Source organism: Oncorhynchus masou, chromosome 15 (genome assembly GCF_036934945.1).
Source record: "Oncorhynchus masou masou isolate Uvic2021 chromosome 15, UVic_Omas_1.1, whole genome shotgun sequence".
Classification (NCBI taxonomy): domain Eukaryota; kingdom Metazoa; phylum Chordata; class Actinopteri; order Salmoniformes; family Salmonidae; genus Oncorhynchus; species Oncorhynchus masou.
In genome coordinates this window covers 38,228,912-38,244,183 of record NC_088226.1, presented here as the reverse complement: position 1 = coordinate 38,244,183, position 15,272 = coordinate 38,228,912, and the positions used below count along the sequence as shown (strand labels likewise).

General features: G+C 44.9%; 1 protein-coding gene across 1 annotated transcript; it reads left to right on the top strand.

The window, feature by feature from the left end:
- Positions 1-13,566: 13,566 nt before the first annotated feature.
- Positions 13,567-15,144, top strand: psmg4 (proteasome (prosome, macropain) assembly chaperone 4). The gene is made up of 3 exons (XM_064989235.1): positions 13,567-13,841; positions 14,025-14,100; positions 14,951-15,144. Exons 1-3 carry the CDS (start codon positions 13,665-13,667, stop codon positions 15,070-15,072), a joined length of 375 nt encoding a protein of 124 aa, XP_064845307.1. The 5' UTR covers positions 13,567-13,664; the 3' UTR covers positions 15,073-15,144.
- The last annotated feature ends 128 nt before the right edge of the window (positions 15,145-15,272 follow it).

Sequence of the window (15,272 nt, the reverse complement as noted above, 5' to 3'; positions counted from 1 at the left end):
TCCATAAAACAGCCCTCCGCCCCAGAGTCTATCAAGGCACTGCAGGAAGCAGATGAACCGGGCCAGCGGAGATGGACCGGAAAGGTAGTGCGTGATCCAGAAGGAGAGGCCTGAGTAGTTGCGCTCACCAGTAGCCCTCCCTTTACTGATGAGCTCTGGCTTTTACTGGACATGAGGTGACAAAATGACCAGCGGAGCCGCAGTAGAGACAGAGGCGATTGGTGATTCTCCGTTCCTTCTCCTTGGCCGAGATGCGGATACCCCCCAGCTGCATAGGCTCAGCATCCGAGCCGGCGGAGGAGGGTGGCAGTGATGCGGCAGGTGGCAGTGATGTGGAGAGGGGAGCAACGGAGAACGCGAGCTCCTTTCCACGAGCTCGGCGACGAAGATCAAACCGTCGCTCAATGCGAATAGCGAGAGCTATTAAGGAGTCCAGACAGGAAGGAACCTCCCGGGAGAGGATCTCATCCTTAACCTCGACGAGGAGACCCTCCAGAAAACGAGCGAGCAAAGCCGGCTCGTTCCAGTCACTAGAGGCAGCGAGAGTGCGAAACTCAATAGAATAATCCGTTATGGATCTATTCCCCTGACATAGGGAAGACAGGGCCCTGGAAGCCTCTCGCCAAAAAACAGAACGGTCAAAAACCCGTATCATCTCCTCCTTAAAGTCCTGATACTGGTTAATACACTCAGCCCTCGCCTCCCAGATTGCCGTGCCCCACTCACGCGCCCGTCCGGTAAGGAGAGAAATGACGTAGGCGATGCGGGCTGCGCTCCTGGAGTAAGTGTTGGGCTGGAGAGAGAACACCACATCACACTGAGTGAGGAATGAGCGGCACTCAGTGGGCTCCCCAGAGTAACACGGCGGGTTGTTGATCCTGGGCTCCGGAGACTCGGAAACCCTGGAAGTGGGCGGTGGATCGAGGTGGAGTTGGTGAACCTGTCTTGTGAGGTCGGAGACTTGGACGGCCAGGGTCTCAACGGCATGTCGAGCAGCAGACAATTCCTCCTCGTGTCTGCCTAGCATCGCTCCCTGGATCTCGACGGCGGAGTGAAAAGGGTCCGGAGCCGCTGGGTCCATTCTTGGTCTGATTCTTCTGTTATGTACTTGAGTGAAGACCCAAAAGCGGTTTTAACAGAAAACAGAGTTCTTTAATGGAAAAACAGGAATGGCATAAATCCTCTTCCAACGTAGTCAATGGAACAAAAGAACGTAGTATAATGCAGGATGCACCTGCCAGGCAGACTCCGACAGGATAGGACAAGGTGGAAGCAAACGGGACGACAGCTTGCTTCTGGTATCAAAAACACAAACAAGAATCAGACACTGAAAGTAGCAGGAACAGAGAGAGAAATAGAGACCTAATCAGAGGGGGAAGAGAGAACAGGTGGGGAAAGAGTGAATGAGCTAGTTAGGGGAAATGTAGAACAGCTGAAGAATGAGAGACAGAGAAGGTAACCTAAAAAGACCAGCAGAGAGAGACAGAGTGAAGAGAAAGGACAGGAACAGACATAACAAGACATGACACCAAGTCCATATTATGGCAAGAACAGCTCAAATAAGCAAAGAGAAATGAAAGTCCATCTTTACTCTAAGACATGAGGGTCAGTCATTATGGAACATTTCAAGAACTCTTAAAGTTTTGTCAAGTGCAGTCTCAAAAACCATCAAGTGCTATGATGAAACTGGCTCTCATGAGGACCTCCACGGGAAAGGACGACCCAGAGTTACCTCTGCTGCACAGGATAAGTTCATTAGAATTACCAGCCTCAGAATTTGTAGCCCAAATAAATACTTCACAGAGTTCAAGTAACAGACACATCTCAACATCAACTGCTCAGAGGAGACTGTGTGAATCAGGTCTTCATGGTCGAATTGCTGCAAAGAAACCACTACTAAAGGACACCAATAAGAAAAAGACACTTGCTTGGGCCAAGAAACACGAGCAATGGACATTAGACCGGTGGAAATCTGTCCTTTGGTCTGATGAGATCAAATGTGAGATTTTTGGTTCCGACCGTCTTGTCTTTGTAAGACGCAGAGTAGGTGAATGGATGATCTCTGCATGTGTGGTTCCCACCATGAAGCATGGAGGAGGTGGGATGGTGTGGGGGTGCTTTCCTGGTGACACTGTCTGTGATATATTTAGAATTCAAGGCACACTTTACCAGCATTGCTACCACAGCATTCTGCAGCAACAGGCCATCCCATCTGGTTTGCGTTTAGTAGGACTATCCTTTGTTTATCAACAGGACAATGAACCAACACACTTCCAGGCTATGTAAGGGCTATTTGACCTATTTGAGTGATGGGGTGCTGCATCAGCTGACCTGGCCTCTACAATCACCCAGCCTGAACCCAATTGAGATGGTTTGGGATAAGTTGGACCACAGGGTGAAGGAAAAGCAGCCAAAAAGTGCTCAACATATGTGGGAAGTCCTTCAAGACTTCAAGACAGCGGAAGAAATTTGAGAAAGAGGACAATGATAAGTCACCATGACTCGGCGTAAAATTGCTGGAGAACGAGTCCGACGAAATTCACACCATTCGTGAGGACGTCAACATTCACATTACCCACGCCCTCACTCAAATCCCTGTCCAGGGAACACTTGATCTAGTTGATTAGTTGAACACTTGATTAGTCTAAGAGTTTAACCACGTGGTATGGTTAAAAGATTCAGCCATCTACTCAAACCTTAGCTTATACTCATGTTTATGGTCTCTACACAAACCTCTGCCCTCTCATGGTAAGCTGGTCTGCAACCTTTAGCCATCCCGTAATTGAGCTCGGTCTGGTGATAGAAAACCCAGGTGGGGTTTTTATTTGGGACATAGAAAAAGGCTGTCTCATGACGCCAGGTCCCTGTCTGTGCCCCTGAGGGTGTGCCAATGACTTGGTGAAACTTTTTAGGGAATTGGAGTGTCCTTCATTAAACAGTCCAAAATCACATTACACAACTTCACAAACAGTATCATCCTCATTCATTCATCTTATACAACAATTAGATGTAAGCCTCATAACTGAGGCTATTGTATAAACAGTGTTATGGTAATGTGGCCGTATTTGTCTCCCAGATAATCAAGGAATGCAACATTATGTACAGTGTTCCCGTGTGGCCCATTTTGAAACCAACGGGTAAATTGAGTCTTACCATTGACTATAGACAACTCAACAAACTGGTTCCGTTGTCTCATTGGCCAATGGAACAGCTCGACCAAGAGTTGCCAAAGGTGGCAAACGCCAAGGACTTCTCCACCCTCGATGTGGTGAATGGTTTCTGGACCATGACAGTAGACCCTTGTGACCAACACCAGTTGGTTTTCTTTTTCTCTAACAAATCAAATCAAATGTATTTATTAAGCCCTTCTTACATCAGCTGATGTCACAACATGCTGTACAGAAACCCAGCCTAAAACCCAAAACAGCAAGCAATGCAGGTGTAGAAGCACGGTGGCTAGGAAAAACTCCCTTGAAAGGAAGAAACCTAGAGAGGAACCAGGCTATGAAGGGTGGCCAGCCCTCTTCTGGCTGTGCCGGGTGGAGATTATAACAGAACAGGGCCAAGATGTTCAAATGTTCATAGATGACCAGCAGGGTCAAATAATAATAATCACACTGGTTGTAGAGGGTGCAACAGGACAGCACCTCAGGAATAAATGTCAATTTGCTTTTCATAGCCGATAATTCAGAGTATCTCTACCGCACCTGCTGTCTTTAGAGAGTTGAAAACAGCAGGTCTGGGACAAGGTAGCACGTCCAGTGAACAGGTCAGGGTTCCATAGCCAGAGGCAGAACAGTTGAAACTGGAGCAGCAGCATGACCAGGTGGACTAGGGACAGCAATGAGTCATCAGGCCAGGTAGTCCTGAGGCATGGTCCGAGGGCTCAGGTCCTTCGAGAGATAGAGACTGAGAGAAAGAAGAGAGAGAATTAAAGAGAGCATACTTAAATTCACACAGGACACCGGATAAGACAGGAGAAATACTCCAGATAACAGACTGACCCTAGCCCCTGACACATAAACTATTGCAAAATAAATACTGGAGGCTGAGACAGGAGGGGTTGGGAGACACTGTGGCCCTGTCCGACGATACCCCCGGACAGGGCCAAACAGGTAGGAAATAACCCACCCACTTTGCCAAAGCACAGCCCCCACACCACTAGAGGAATATCTTCAACCACCAACTTACCATCCTGAGACAAGACCGAGTATATTCCACGAAGATCTCCCCAACGGATTCGCCAATGTGGACAGGACAATCACGTCAGTGACTCAATCCACTCAAGTGACGCACTCCTCCTAGGGATGGCATGGAAGAGCACCAGTAAGCCAGTAACTCAGCCCCTGTAATAGGGTTTGAGGCAGAGAATCCCAGTGGAGAGAGGGGTACCGGCCAGGCAGAGACAGCAAGGGTGGTTCGTTGCTCCAGTGCCATTCTGTTCACCTTCACACTCCTGGGCCAGACTACACTTAATCATAGGACCTACTGAAGAGATGAGTCTTCAATAAAGACTTAAAGGTTGAGACCGAGTCTGCGTCTCTCACATGGATAGGCAGACCATCCCATAAAAATGGAGCTCTATAGGAGAAAGCCCTGCCTCCATTTGTTTGCTTAGAAGGGGGACAGTAAGGAGGCCTGCATCTTGTGACCGTAGCATACGTGTAGGTATGTACAGCAGGACCAAATTGGAAAGATAGGTAGGAGCAAGCCCATGTAATGCTTTGTAGGTTAGCAGTAAAACCTTAAAATCAGCCCAAGACTTAACAGTAAGCCAGTGTTGAGAGGCTAGCACTGGAGTAATATGATACAATTTTTGGGCTCTAGTCAAGATTCTTGCAGCCGTGTTTAGCACTAACTGAAGTTTATTAAGTGCTTTATCCGGGTAGCCGGAAAGTAGAGTATTGCAGTAGTCTAACCTAGAAGTGACAAAAGCATGGATACATTTTTATGCTGCATTTTTGGACAGAAAGTTTCTCATTTTTGCAATTTTACATAGATGGAAAAAAGCTGTCCTTGAAACAGTCTTGATGTGTTCATCAAAAGAGAGATCAGGGTCCAGAGTAATGCCGAGGTCCTTCACAGTTTCATTTGAGACAACTGTACAACAATCAAGATTAATTGTCAGATTCAACGGGTCTCTTTGTTTCTTGGGACCTAGAACTAGCATCTCTGTTTTGTTCGAGTTTAAAAGTAGAATTTTTCCGCCATCCACATCCTTTTAAACACAGGCTCCCAGGGAGGGCAATTTAGTGGCTTCACCATGTTTCATCAAAATGTACAGCTGTGTGTTGTCCACATAGCAGTGAAAGTTAACATTATGTTTCCGAATGACATCACCAAGAATAAAATATATAGTGAAAACAATAGTGGTCCTAAAACGGAGCCTTGAGGAACACCGAAATTTACAGTTGATTTGTCAGAGGACAAACCATCTACAGAGACAAACTGATATCTTTCCGACAGATAAGATCTAAACCAGGGCAGAACTTGTCCATGTAGACCAATTTGGGTTTCCAATCTCTCCAAAAGAATGTGGTGATCAATGGTACCAAAAGCAGCACTAAGGTTTAGGAGCACAAGGACAGAAGCACAGAAGACATTTCGTATACATTGTTTGTCTTCAGGAAGGCAGTGAGTTGCTGCACAACAGCTTTTTCTAAAATTTGAGAGGAATGGGAGATTCGACATAGTCGGGTAAAGGTTTGGCTTTTTCAAGAGGCTTTATTACTGCCACTTTTAGTGAGTTTCCTACACATCCGCTGTATAGGGAGCCGTTTATTATGTTCAACATGGGAGGGCCAAGCACAGGAAGCAGCTCTTTCAGTAGTTTAGTTGGAATATGGTCCAGTATGCAGCTTGAAGGTTTAGAGTCCATGACTATTTTCATCAATGTGTCAAGAGATATAGTATTATAAAACTTGAGTGTCTCCCTTGATCCTAGGTCCTGGCAGTGTTGTGCAGACTCAGGACAACTGAGCTTTGGAGAAATGCGTCAATTTAAAGAGGAGTACGTAATTTGCTTTCTCATGATCATGATCTTTTTGTCAAAGAAGAATTTATTTATGAATTTATCACTGCTGAAGTGAAAGCCATCCTCTCTTATGGAATTCTGCTTTTTAGTTATCTTTGCGGCACTATCAAAAATAAATTTGGGATTGTTCTTATTTTCCTCAATTAAGTTGGAAAAATAGGATGATCGAGCAGCAGTGAGGGCTCTTCGATACTGCACTTCGATACTGAACAAGCTCTTCACGTTCAATCATTGCCCGTTCAGGTATGCGAACTCCCCCTCAGAGTTCAACATCTTCCTGCACCAGGCAATGCCAGACGCAGCCACCAGGGGGATGATAATCTATGTGGACGTCATTCTCATAAGGAGTGAGACTTGGTCACATCACCTCAATGAGATGGACCATGTTCTTACCCAACTCGAGGCAGCAGGGGCTAAGTTGGCCATCATGAAAGGACAATGGTGCAGGACAAAGGTAAACTACGTTGGACTTCTGATGGGTGCTGGGGGCATCCTGCCACAGTCTAATAGAATCCAAGCAGTCTGCAAAATCAAAACACTTGCAAACCTTCATGAGGTGCGCAGCTTCTTGGGAGTATGTAATTACTCCCGTCAATTCATCGATAACTACATGTATGTCGACTTGTCGAAGCCTTTGACCCGTCTTCTTCAGAAAGACACCCCGTTCGTTTGGGATGCCACTCACGACGAAGCTGTAACTTCCTTGAAAAACCTGCTTTGTGAGGCACCCTGCCTGGTATACCTCAACAAAGATGTTCTTTTTGAATGTTGGTTTCTCAGAGCACTGCCTTAGTGCTGGCTTGTACCAAAAATATGACCAAGACAGACATGGGGTTGCTTACGCAAGCAAACCACTCAACCCTGCCGAACACAAGTGCTCAGACTGTGGAAAAGCGCTGCTGTCAACCGTCTGGGTGGTCAAGCACTTCACCAGTTATGTCGGCGGACAGAAGGTGATCATAGAAACATGTCACCAGCTGGTGACCTTTCTGAAAAGCCAACAAATCTGTGAAGGTGCTGTACTCAACAGCAGAATAGCGGCTTGGCTTATGATGCTGCAGAGCCATGAAGTGATAGTCAACTCCGCAAAATAAAAAAACCTGCCTTTGGGCGGGGCTTTGGCGGTCTGATGATGATGAAACCAAATTTGCACCATTCTTGTGTAATGTAGCTCCGCCGTTGCCTTCGAACCATCACTACTTCAAACAGAATGTGTGTCTCGGCATGCCGATGGCATTTGTGAATGGCTGTTCTTACCGTCATCTAGAAGTCTTGCAAGCTGGTATGGGATTGGTATGGCACCTCGACATTCCATGCAAACCTCTTTAATTTCAGCTAGGCAACAAGACCAGCTTGTTGCAGAAGTTGCTGGCGTACTTATCACACTGCAAACGGCAGTGAAACACGATTTTCAGAACTAGAAATCTGCACTGACTTAAACTACGCCAGACTCACCTTCTTATGCCACTTGGTGTTTTGGAAACAAAAGCACATGACTACTTCAAGAGGCAAATAAGTGAAAAACACAGAGCTAATTCTAGCTTGTGATGACCTCATAACCAAACACGACATAGAGGTGTATTCAAGTCAAGGGACACTCCAAATTACCTGGTCGTGACAAACTTGCCAACGACCATGCCGACAGTATGGCGAAATCTGGTGCAATTCACTGCACCCTAGGGTGTTCGATGCTCGAGACGCAATGATCACCGAGGTGCCCATGGTGTCTGCGGTAACGCGTAGCCATGTAGCACCGCGGGAAACATCTTCGCACGAACATAATGTGTTTTCAACTCATTCATTCCTGAACGGTGAACTGGTAGCAATGCAACACCAAGATGAGTCCCTCACCACTTTGATGGCTTTCTTGTCTGATCCTGTCAATCACCCAATGTCCGAACTGGCTTTGGCAGGCTCACACGACTTGCATTCGATGTACGCAACTAAACAGCACCTCACACTTGTAGATGACCTACTGGTTTATGTTTCAGAAACCGACGCCACACAAAGGTGGGTGGTTCCTAAAACACAAAGGGGGTTAATGATACCTCATGCCCACAATGAGCCATGTGGAGGCCATAGGGGAGTCAAGGCTACATGTGAAACATTGTAACAGGTGGCCCACTGGCCTCACATGGAACAAGACCTTCCACCCACTTCCTTCCACCCACTCCACAGAGCACCATTGCGTCTTACCCCTGGAGCTCGATCCAGATCGACTGGGTTGGCCCAGTTGCTAGGTCGGTAAGAGGCAAATAGTATCTCCTCACAGTGACGTGTGCATTCACCAAGTGGGTGGAGTGCCTGCCCGCAACCAATGACACAGCGGAAACCACATTTTCAGCCGTTTCGGGCTTGCCAGGAGAAACCGTGGACTGCAACAGAGGAACCCACTTTTCGGAAGCTGTAATGACCAAACTGTGGCGGCTACTGGGAGACAGAGTTAACCTCCACATCTGGCACCACCCTAGGAGCTCCGGCAGGGTAGAAAGGAGCCCCCAGACAATCATCAGAATCCTGAGGAAATACATGGCAGCCAACCACAGAGATTACGACGTCAAACTCCCACTGGTACTGATGGCGATCAGAGCCACAGGCAACAGGTCTACGGGAATAACACCATTCAAGATGATGACAGGCCAACAAATGATACTTCCACTGCATCTTCTGTACCAACAGGGGCATGTCGCCGCAGCCACCGCCTACACGACTCATCAATACGTGATGGACTTGTGAACCCACCTCCAGTCTTCCATTGCGCACGCTCAAGGAAGGTTGGAAAGAAGTTCAAAAGGTGACACGACCCATTACGACAAAAAGGTCTCACACCACGTGATCGAGGTTGGGGATAAGGTGTGGTACGTCATATACACCAAACCTGTGGGCGTCATGACAAAGTTCCTGCCCCACTGGACGGGGCCACGTGAGATTTTGGTGAAACAGTCACCTGTAGCTTATCAAATCAGAATCAGCAAAGGTCGACAAAACAACACGTTCAAGTGGGTCCACAGGAATCAAATGAAGTTGTACACTCCCCCCATGGGAATAGAAGGGTTGCAAGCCAGCACCGAATAGATAGAAACCTAGCAAAGTCAGAGGTACTAAGAAAATTGCTAAGTGTCCTCAGCTGATCCCTTCAAGGAGATCAATAAGTTGCACCTTACCTTCTCTTCCCAGCTACAAGATATACGTTCGTTGTCACTGTTGATATTGTACTGCCCTGTGCTGTTCGAAATAAGGAAATCGGCAACATTTGTTGTGTCACTACGTTTCCGTTTACAAAAACCAAACCACTGAAATAATCAAACAATATCTCTAATTAATCGTTTTTTGTAGGATGGCGTTCCTTTGGCTGATTCTGACACTGCGCCCTAGTCAAAACCAACCCAGCAGATGTACTCACGAGCAGACCCCCAAAGGGAATCGTTCTCCGTGATAATCTAGGACTCCTTATAACCAACTGCAGAGTACACACACAGAGGTTGTATTTTTACTGACGTTGCCGGTTGTTGAACTGGAGAATATCTATAGATTGAAAATGGTTCTAAATGTAGGATTTTGGCACGACAGCACCGTTGTGAAAATTGCCACACCCGCAGTCGTAGCTTATCAGGAACACAATGGGGGGGTGGATGTGGGGGTTTTATGACACCTCACTCGATCGTAAACCATAGGCAGCAGACGATTCCTTTTGGTGCCTAGTTTGGGTGATTGGAATGTCTGTGTGCCTTATGAAGAGTTCACTGCCCAAGAACTTCAACATCAAACAATGGACGTCGGGAAAATATATTTTATCCTCCGAATGTTAGTAATTATGAGAAATGGAATGTGAAAGATTATTGTCTATTTTGTGAGATCATTAAAAGTAATGTCAACATTTTCATGTTGAAGGGTATATCATGTTTACATAATATCCAGGATAAAGAGAATGTTTTTCTGATGATAAGACTGTGATTTTACTTCTCTGACAAGATCATTGTAAATTGTGATACCTTGCCTCGTAACTAGACACGCCTCAGGGAACCCAGAGAGCATGTCAATGTGGTGTAAACGCCCCCTTTTTAGTTGAGAATTAGCATATCAGACTAGAAGGGCCACAAGCTGCAGCTGAGGTCTATGATTAGTCACAACCCCGAAATGCAACACAAGGTTGAAGAAGACAAAGGAACCTCTTAACAATCAATGCTATGGTTGAGTAGCTGTACTATATCTAAGATGGTGAATTTAAGCAGGACCATCTGGTTATTCTCTTCAAATCATTGTTTGTCTATGCGGCTTTCATCACCACTCTGGGATCATCGACACGGCTGATTAGCCGTCCTCAGGAGACCACTCTTCCAGAACGAGTGCAATTAAACAGACAACTAAGAAGGACAGTGCGACATCTTGTGGACAATCAGAGACTTACACCCGCGAATGAAGGAGAGGGCCATCTAAAGAACAAGGCCTCCATCGAACCCTTATTACCAAGCGCAACCTAGCCCACGAAGGCCTGGGCCCAGCAGAGATATCCGATGAAGACCTTCACGTAAATACATGCATTACGTCTTACCCATAATAGCGGCAATTCGGGGCAAGTTATTAGGGATAAACAAAGCTTAGTTACAAATGTATCCAAGTGTTATTTCTCTTTCTCTCTCTCTTTAAATCTCCATATTGTGTAACCAGTGTCATATTACACTAGTCCGCTAGCGACTCGACATCAAAGAATTGTTACCGAAACCAGAAGAGAGCCGTGAGTTGTAATGATTTAGTTATAAAAGATTCCCACGGAAGTCATTTCAATTTCTGTTTATGTCCTAAAAGAAGAGGACATCTAAAGTGTGGACTTTTCAGTTGTTTGACATAAGCATATACACTGTTAATAATTAATATTTAGGCCTAATTAGCCATTCGTAGGATAATTATATTACCGCAGACTACTTCTATTATTTTAGTCCCTTCCAGCCCTCATACAGACTCCATGAACACAGTAATGGGTGTCATTCTTTAATTTTTATTTGTTTCTTTGTTATTGGGATGATATAAATGCTGTAAGACTGCTAAACTCTTTGCTATCGTTTCGTTGGTTGTATTCAAGCTGCATATAGTGAGTTATTTGTAACTTTTCACCATATACTATAAAATTGTAGACCTGCACCAGGCTGGGAAGACTGAACCTGCAATAGGTAAGCAGCTTGGTTTGAAGAAATCAACTGTGGGAGCAATTATTAGGAAATGGAAGACATACAATACCACTGATAATCTCCCTCGATCTGGGGCTCCATGCAAGATCTCAATGAAGGAGTGGCTTCGTAAGAAGCATTTCAAGGTCCTGGAGTGGCCTAGCCACAACCACATAGAAAATCTTTGGAGGGAGTTGAAAGTCCATGTTGCCAAGCAACAGCCCCAAAACATCACTGCTCTAGAGGAGATCTGCATGGAGGAATGGGCCAAAATACCAGCAACAGTGTGTGAAAACCTTGTGAAGACGTTTGACCTCTGTCATTGCCAACAAAGGGTATATAACAAAGTATTGAGATAAACTTTTGTTATTGACCAAATACTTATTTTCCACCATAATTTGCAAATAAATTCATTAAAAATCCTACAATGTGATTTTCTGGATTTTTTTTCTCATTTTGTCTGTCATAGTTGAAGTGTACGTATGATGAAAATTTACAGGCCTCTCATCTTTTTAAGTGGGAGAACTTGCACAATTGGTGGCTGACTAAATACTTTTTTGCCCCACTGTATTTGGGTATACGAGAATTGAGTTAAGAGTTACAGGGTGTGTTGAGTGGTGGTTTCCCAGGCAGGCCATTGGTATGGTGCAGAAACAGATGGGGTGAAAGTAGTAGTGGAATGGGGTAGTGGGATTTTAATGAGTGTAAGTGCCAGCTGCAGAGAAGTACCTGGGTGTATGAGATTTTACTGCGGGAAGAGTTATAAGATGGTTCTCAGATTTTTATGAAATAGTGGTATATCGGTGTAGGGTTGGTTGGTGGTGCAATTATTAGATATATATTTTTCTTCCTTTTTATTTTTGTATCACAAATGTAACGTGATTGATCACACACTACCGCACAGTAGGATGGCGGCATGCACAAACAAAATGTGTGAACGCTACAATACCAAAAAATGTGGATAATGGTACACCACAGGGGAGCGTGATTAGTCCTCTGTTGTTCTCAATCATGGTCAATGATGTTTACTCTCAGGTACAGCCAGATATTGGGAGGTTGTTATTTGCAGATGACGGGGCCTTATGGAAGAGGGGAAGAAATGTGCCAAATATAGTCAGGAAGGTACAGGAAGCAATTGATGAGGTTGAGCGGTGGGCATTAATGTGGGGATTCAGGTTCTCTGTAGAGAAAACTCAGACAGTGTTCTTTACCTGGAGGAAGGTGGATGATGAGATATGCTTTAGGGTATATGTCAGAAACTTGGAGAGGGTGGGGGCCTTCAGGTTCCTTGGGGTATACTTTGACACTAGACTGACCTGGGCAGAACACATTGTGAGAGTTGTGGGAAAGTGTAAGAAGGTGCGAAATGTGATTCACTGTCTGATGGGGAAGGAGTGGGGGGCTGGGCATTCCTCATTGAGGACCATGTACGTTGCATTGATCCGACCTGTAATAGACTATGGCAGTATACCGTATGGTTCGGCAGCCCGGACATCATTGGAAAGGCTAGATGTCAAACGGGCAAGGACTATGTAGTGGGGCATTTCGGACATGCCCAGTGGCTGCACTACAGGTGGAGATGGGGGATATGCCATTGCAGATTACTATTGACCTTGCAGTGAGTGGAGGAAGTCAAGCCAGACATAGTAGTTATTTGTTCTGATTCATGTGCAGTGTTAATGAGTCTCCAGTCCTTTAGGTTACGTAGCAAACAAGATCTGTTTTATGAGGTGCTACAAACCCATGGCAGGATTAGACAGATGGGTATACAGATAAGATTTACTTGGGTCCCAGCCCATGTGGAGGTGGAGGGGAACGAGGCAGTTGATGTGCTGGCTGATGTACAAGCACTTAGAAGTGGGGATGTTAATGTTTTAGTTTCGATGAGCAAGACAGGGGCAAAAAGCCTGATATGGACAGTGATGGTGCAGAGATGGCAGGAGCAGTGGAATAGAGATACTAAGAGCAGTCATTTATTTCAAGTACAGAGGAAAGTCGGGGAGGGGAGTACGGCAGGAAGAGAAAGAAGAGAGGAGGCTATTTTTACAAGATTAAGGGTGGAACACAACCAGTTGAATAAGTCCTTAATTGTGATAGAAAAGCTTCCAACATGAAAGTGTGATTACTGCTTGGAAACAGAGACCGTGGAGCATGTATTACTACAGTGTGGGAAGGATCAGAGGGAAAGAGAGAGGCTGAGATCTAGTATGAAGGAGAAGGGGATACAGGAAATTAGTTTAAAGAGTATATTTTGTTATTTTAGTTTCCCTGTCTCTGGCCCACACTCCACTACAGTAGGTGGCGGTATTGCAACTTTACGTTGGATGCCAACCACCGATAAACCCAACCTTAGAAGAATACCAACGACGAAGAAAACAAGGAAGTGACTTGTTGTTTATGGACGCACATGAGGTGGTTGAAATAATGGTCTGGTATCATTGTCTTCATATAAACATCTATTCAACATGAACATAGCAGAAAGTGGAGCAGTAGGCGATGCCATTACAGTGCACGATTTCTCCGAGAAGATTCTCGAGCAAACGGTTCACTTTCACGTCATAAAACTCAATGGAGGATTTTTCCTTTGGGTGGGCTCGAACCCCGTCTTGTCCAACTTGGCTGTTTCAATGGAAAGTAAATTTGTGAGTAGTCTACTGTAAATATATTGTTTTAAATCAGACTAGCTAACAGAGATGGATTGTTAGTTAGCTTCACCGTGCAATGGTGTTAGCTAGCTACGCTACTATAACGTTATTCTAACGGCTGATGATGCTATTTGTAATTTAGCTAACCTAACCTGTGTTTATTTATATATATATATTCAGGATTCGATGCCGCTGTCTACGTTAGTCCTGGGGGACCCATCGGACACCACTCCAAATTCACTGGCCCAGAGATTGAGTAAGCACCCTTTCATCCTGTCAATATCATATCTCTCTCATGGGTACTTGTTGTCTCTGAGAGCAAGAGGTTTTACTCTGCTCCAAATCTGGCCACGGATTTTTGTATGGGGGTCAATGTGTGTCGAATTTGGTCAACAAAAAATGTTATAGCTATTTGATCAAATTAAACGTTCGTGATGGTTAGGCAACAACTTGAGGTCAGCAGATTATGATTTTTCAATGCAGATACCAATTATTGGAGGACCAAAAAAAGCAGATACCGATTAATCTACCGGTGTGTGTGTGTGTATATATATATATATATATATATCTCTCACATTTTGTCAGTATCAGGCCAGTGGTGTCTGAGATTGCATGTGACTTACATATGTACTAACGTTTTACATACGGAGACGGACAGATCGATAGTCCTCCTCAATTTCATTATGGGGGACAACAAACCACCAATTCATATACACTCACACATAAATACACACAAGCACAGTCTCTGTATGTCATGAATTTCTAGATTTTGGTATTTGCTGAGTTAGTTTGTTCAAACTCATCCAAGTAAAGAATGGGAAGCTAGATATTTAATCCCTGACGCCTCTATTGTTACCCAACACGAGGCTACTAACATCAAAATGATCTGATGGCAATTTTAGGCTGCCACAACGTTGTTTATACGGTCAAATCTGTCTAACCATCAATTATATAGGGATTTCGTTGATAGCTATATGTTCTTCAGAACAATAAGCATCTAGCTTTCGGTTAAACTACTAACCAGTATTATGTTCTATTGTTGGTGTCAGTTTTCACCATCTGAAACGCCACTAACCCAGCTGTCCTCCGTCTCCTTTGTGTTTCAGCTAAAAGGACTAAGAAACAGGTGTATGTGAGCTACTGCCTGCCCACGACTGACTCCAACCTGTCTCTGCTGGTAGAGAACAGGATAAAGAAAGAGATGGAAGTTCACCCTGACAAGTTTTAACCCCCCCCCTTATTTTTTTTTACTAGTTTAATTGTTTTGTACCAAAATAAAACAATGGAAAGAAAAACAACATTACCTGTCTGGAATGTTCTGTCGATTGCTGTTTTAGCACTCATGAGTGAGATCTAACCAGAGACGTCTCTGTGTCGAGGCTGCAGGCACACTATATTTTCTGTGCCCACTGCCCACAAACTCAGTCT

What these genes read in the sequence shown, in the direction of transcription:
- psmg4 (XM_064989235.1), top strand. Translation starts at nt 13,665, where the DNA reads ATGAACATAGCAGAAAGTGGAGCAGTAGGCGATGCCATTACAGTGCAC. An exon ending in TTTCAATGGAAAGTAAATTT is followed by an intron (nt 13,842 to 14,024) that starts GTGAGTAGTCTA and finishes ATATATATTCAG; the next exon opens with GATTCGATGCCGCTGTCTAC. An exon ending in TTCACTGGCCCAGAGATTGA is followed by an intron (nt 14,101 to 14,950) that starts GTAAGCACCCTT and finishes TTTGTGTTTCAG; the next exon opens with CTAAAAGGACTAAGAAACAG.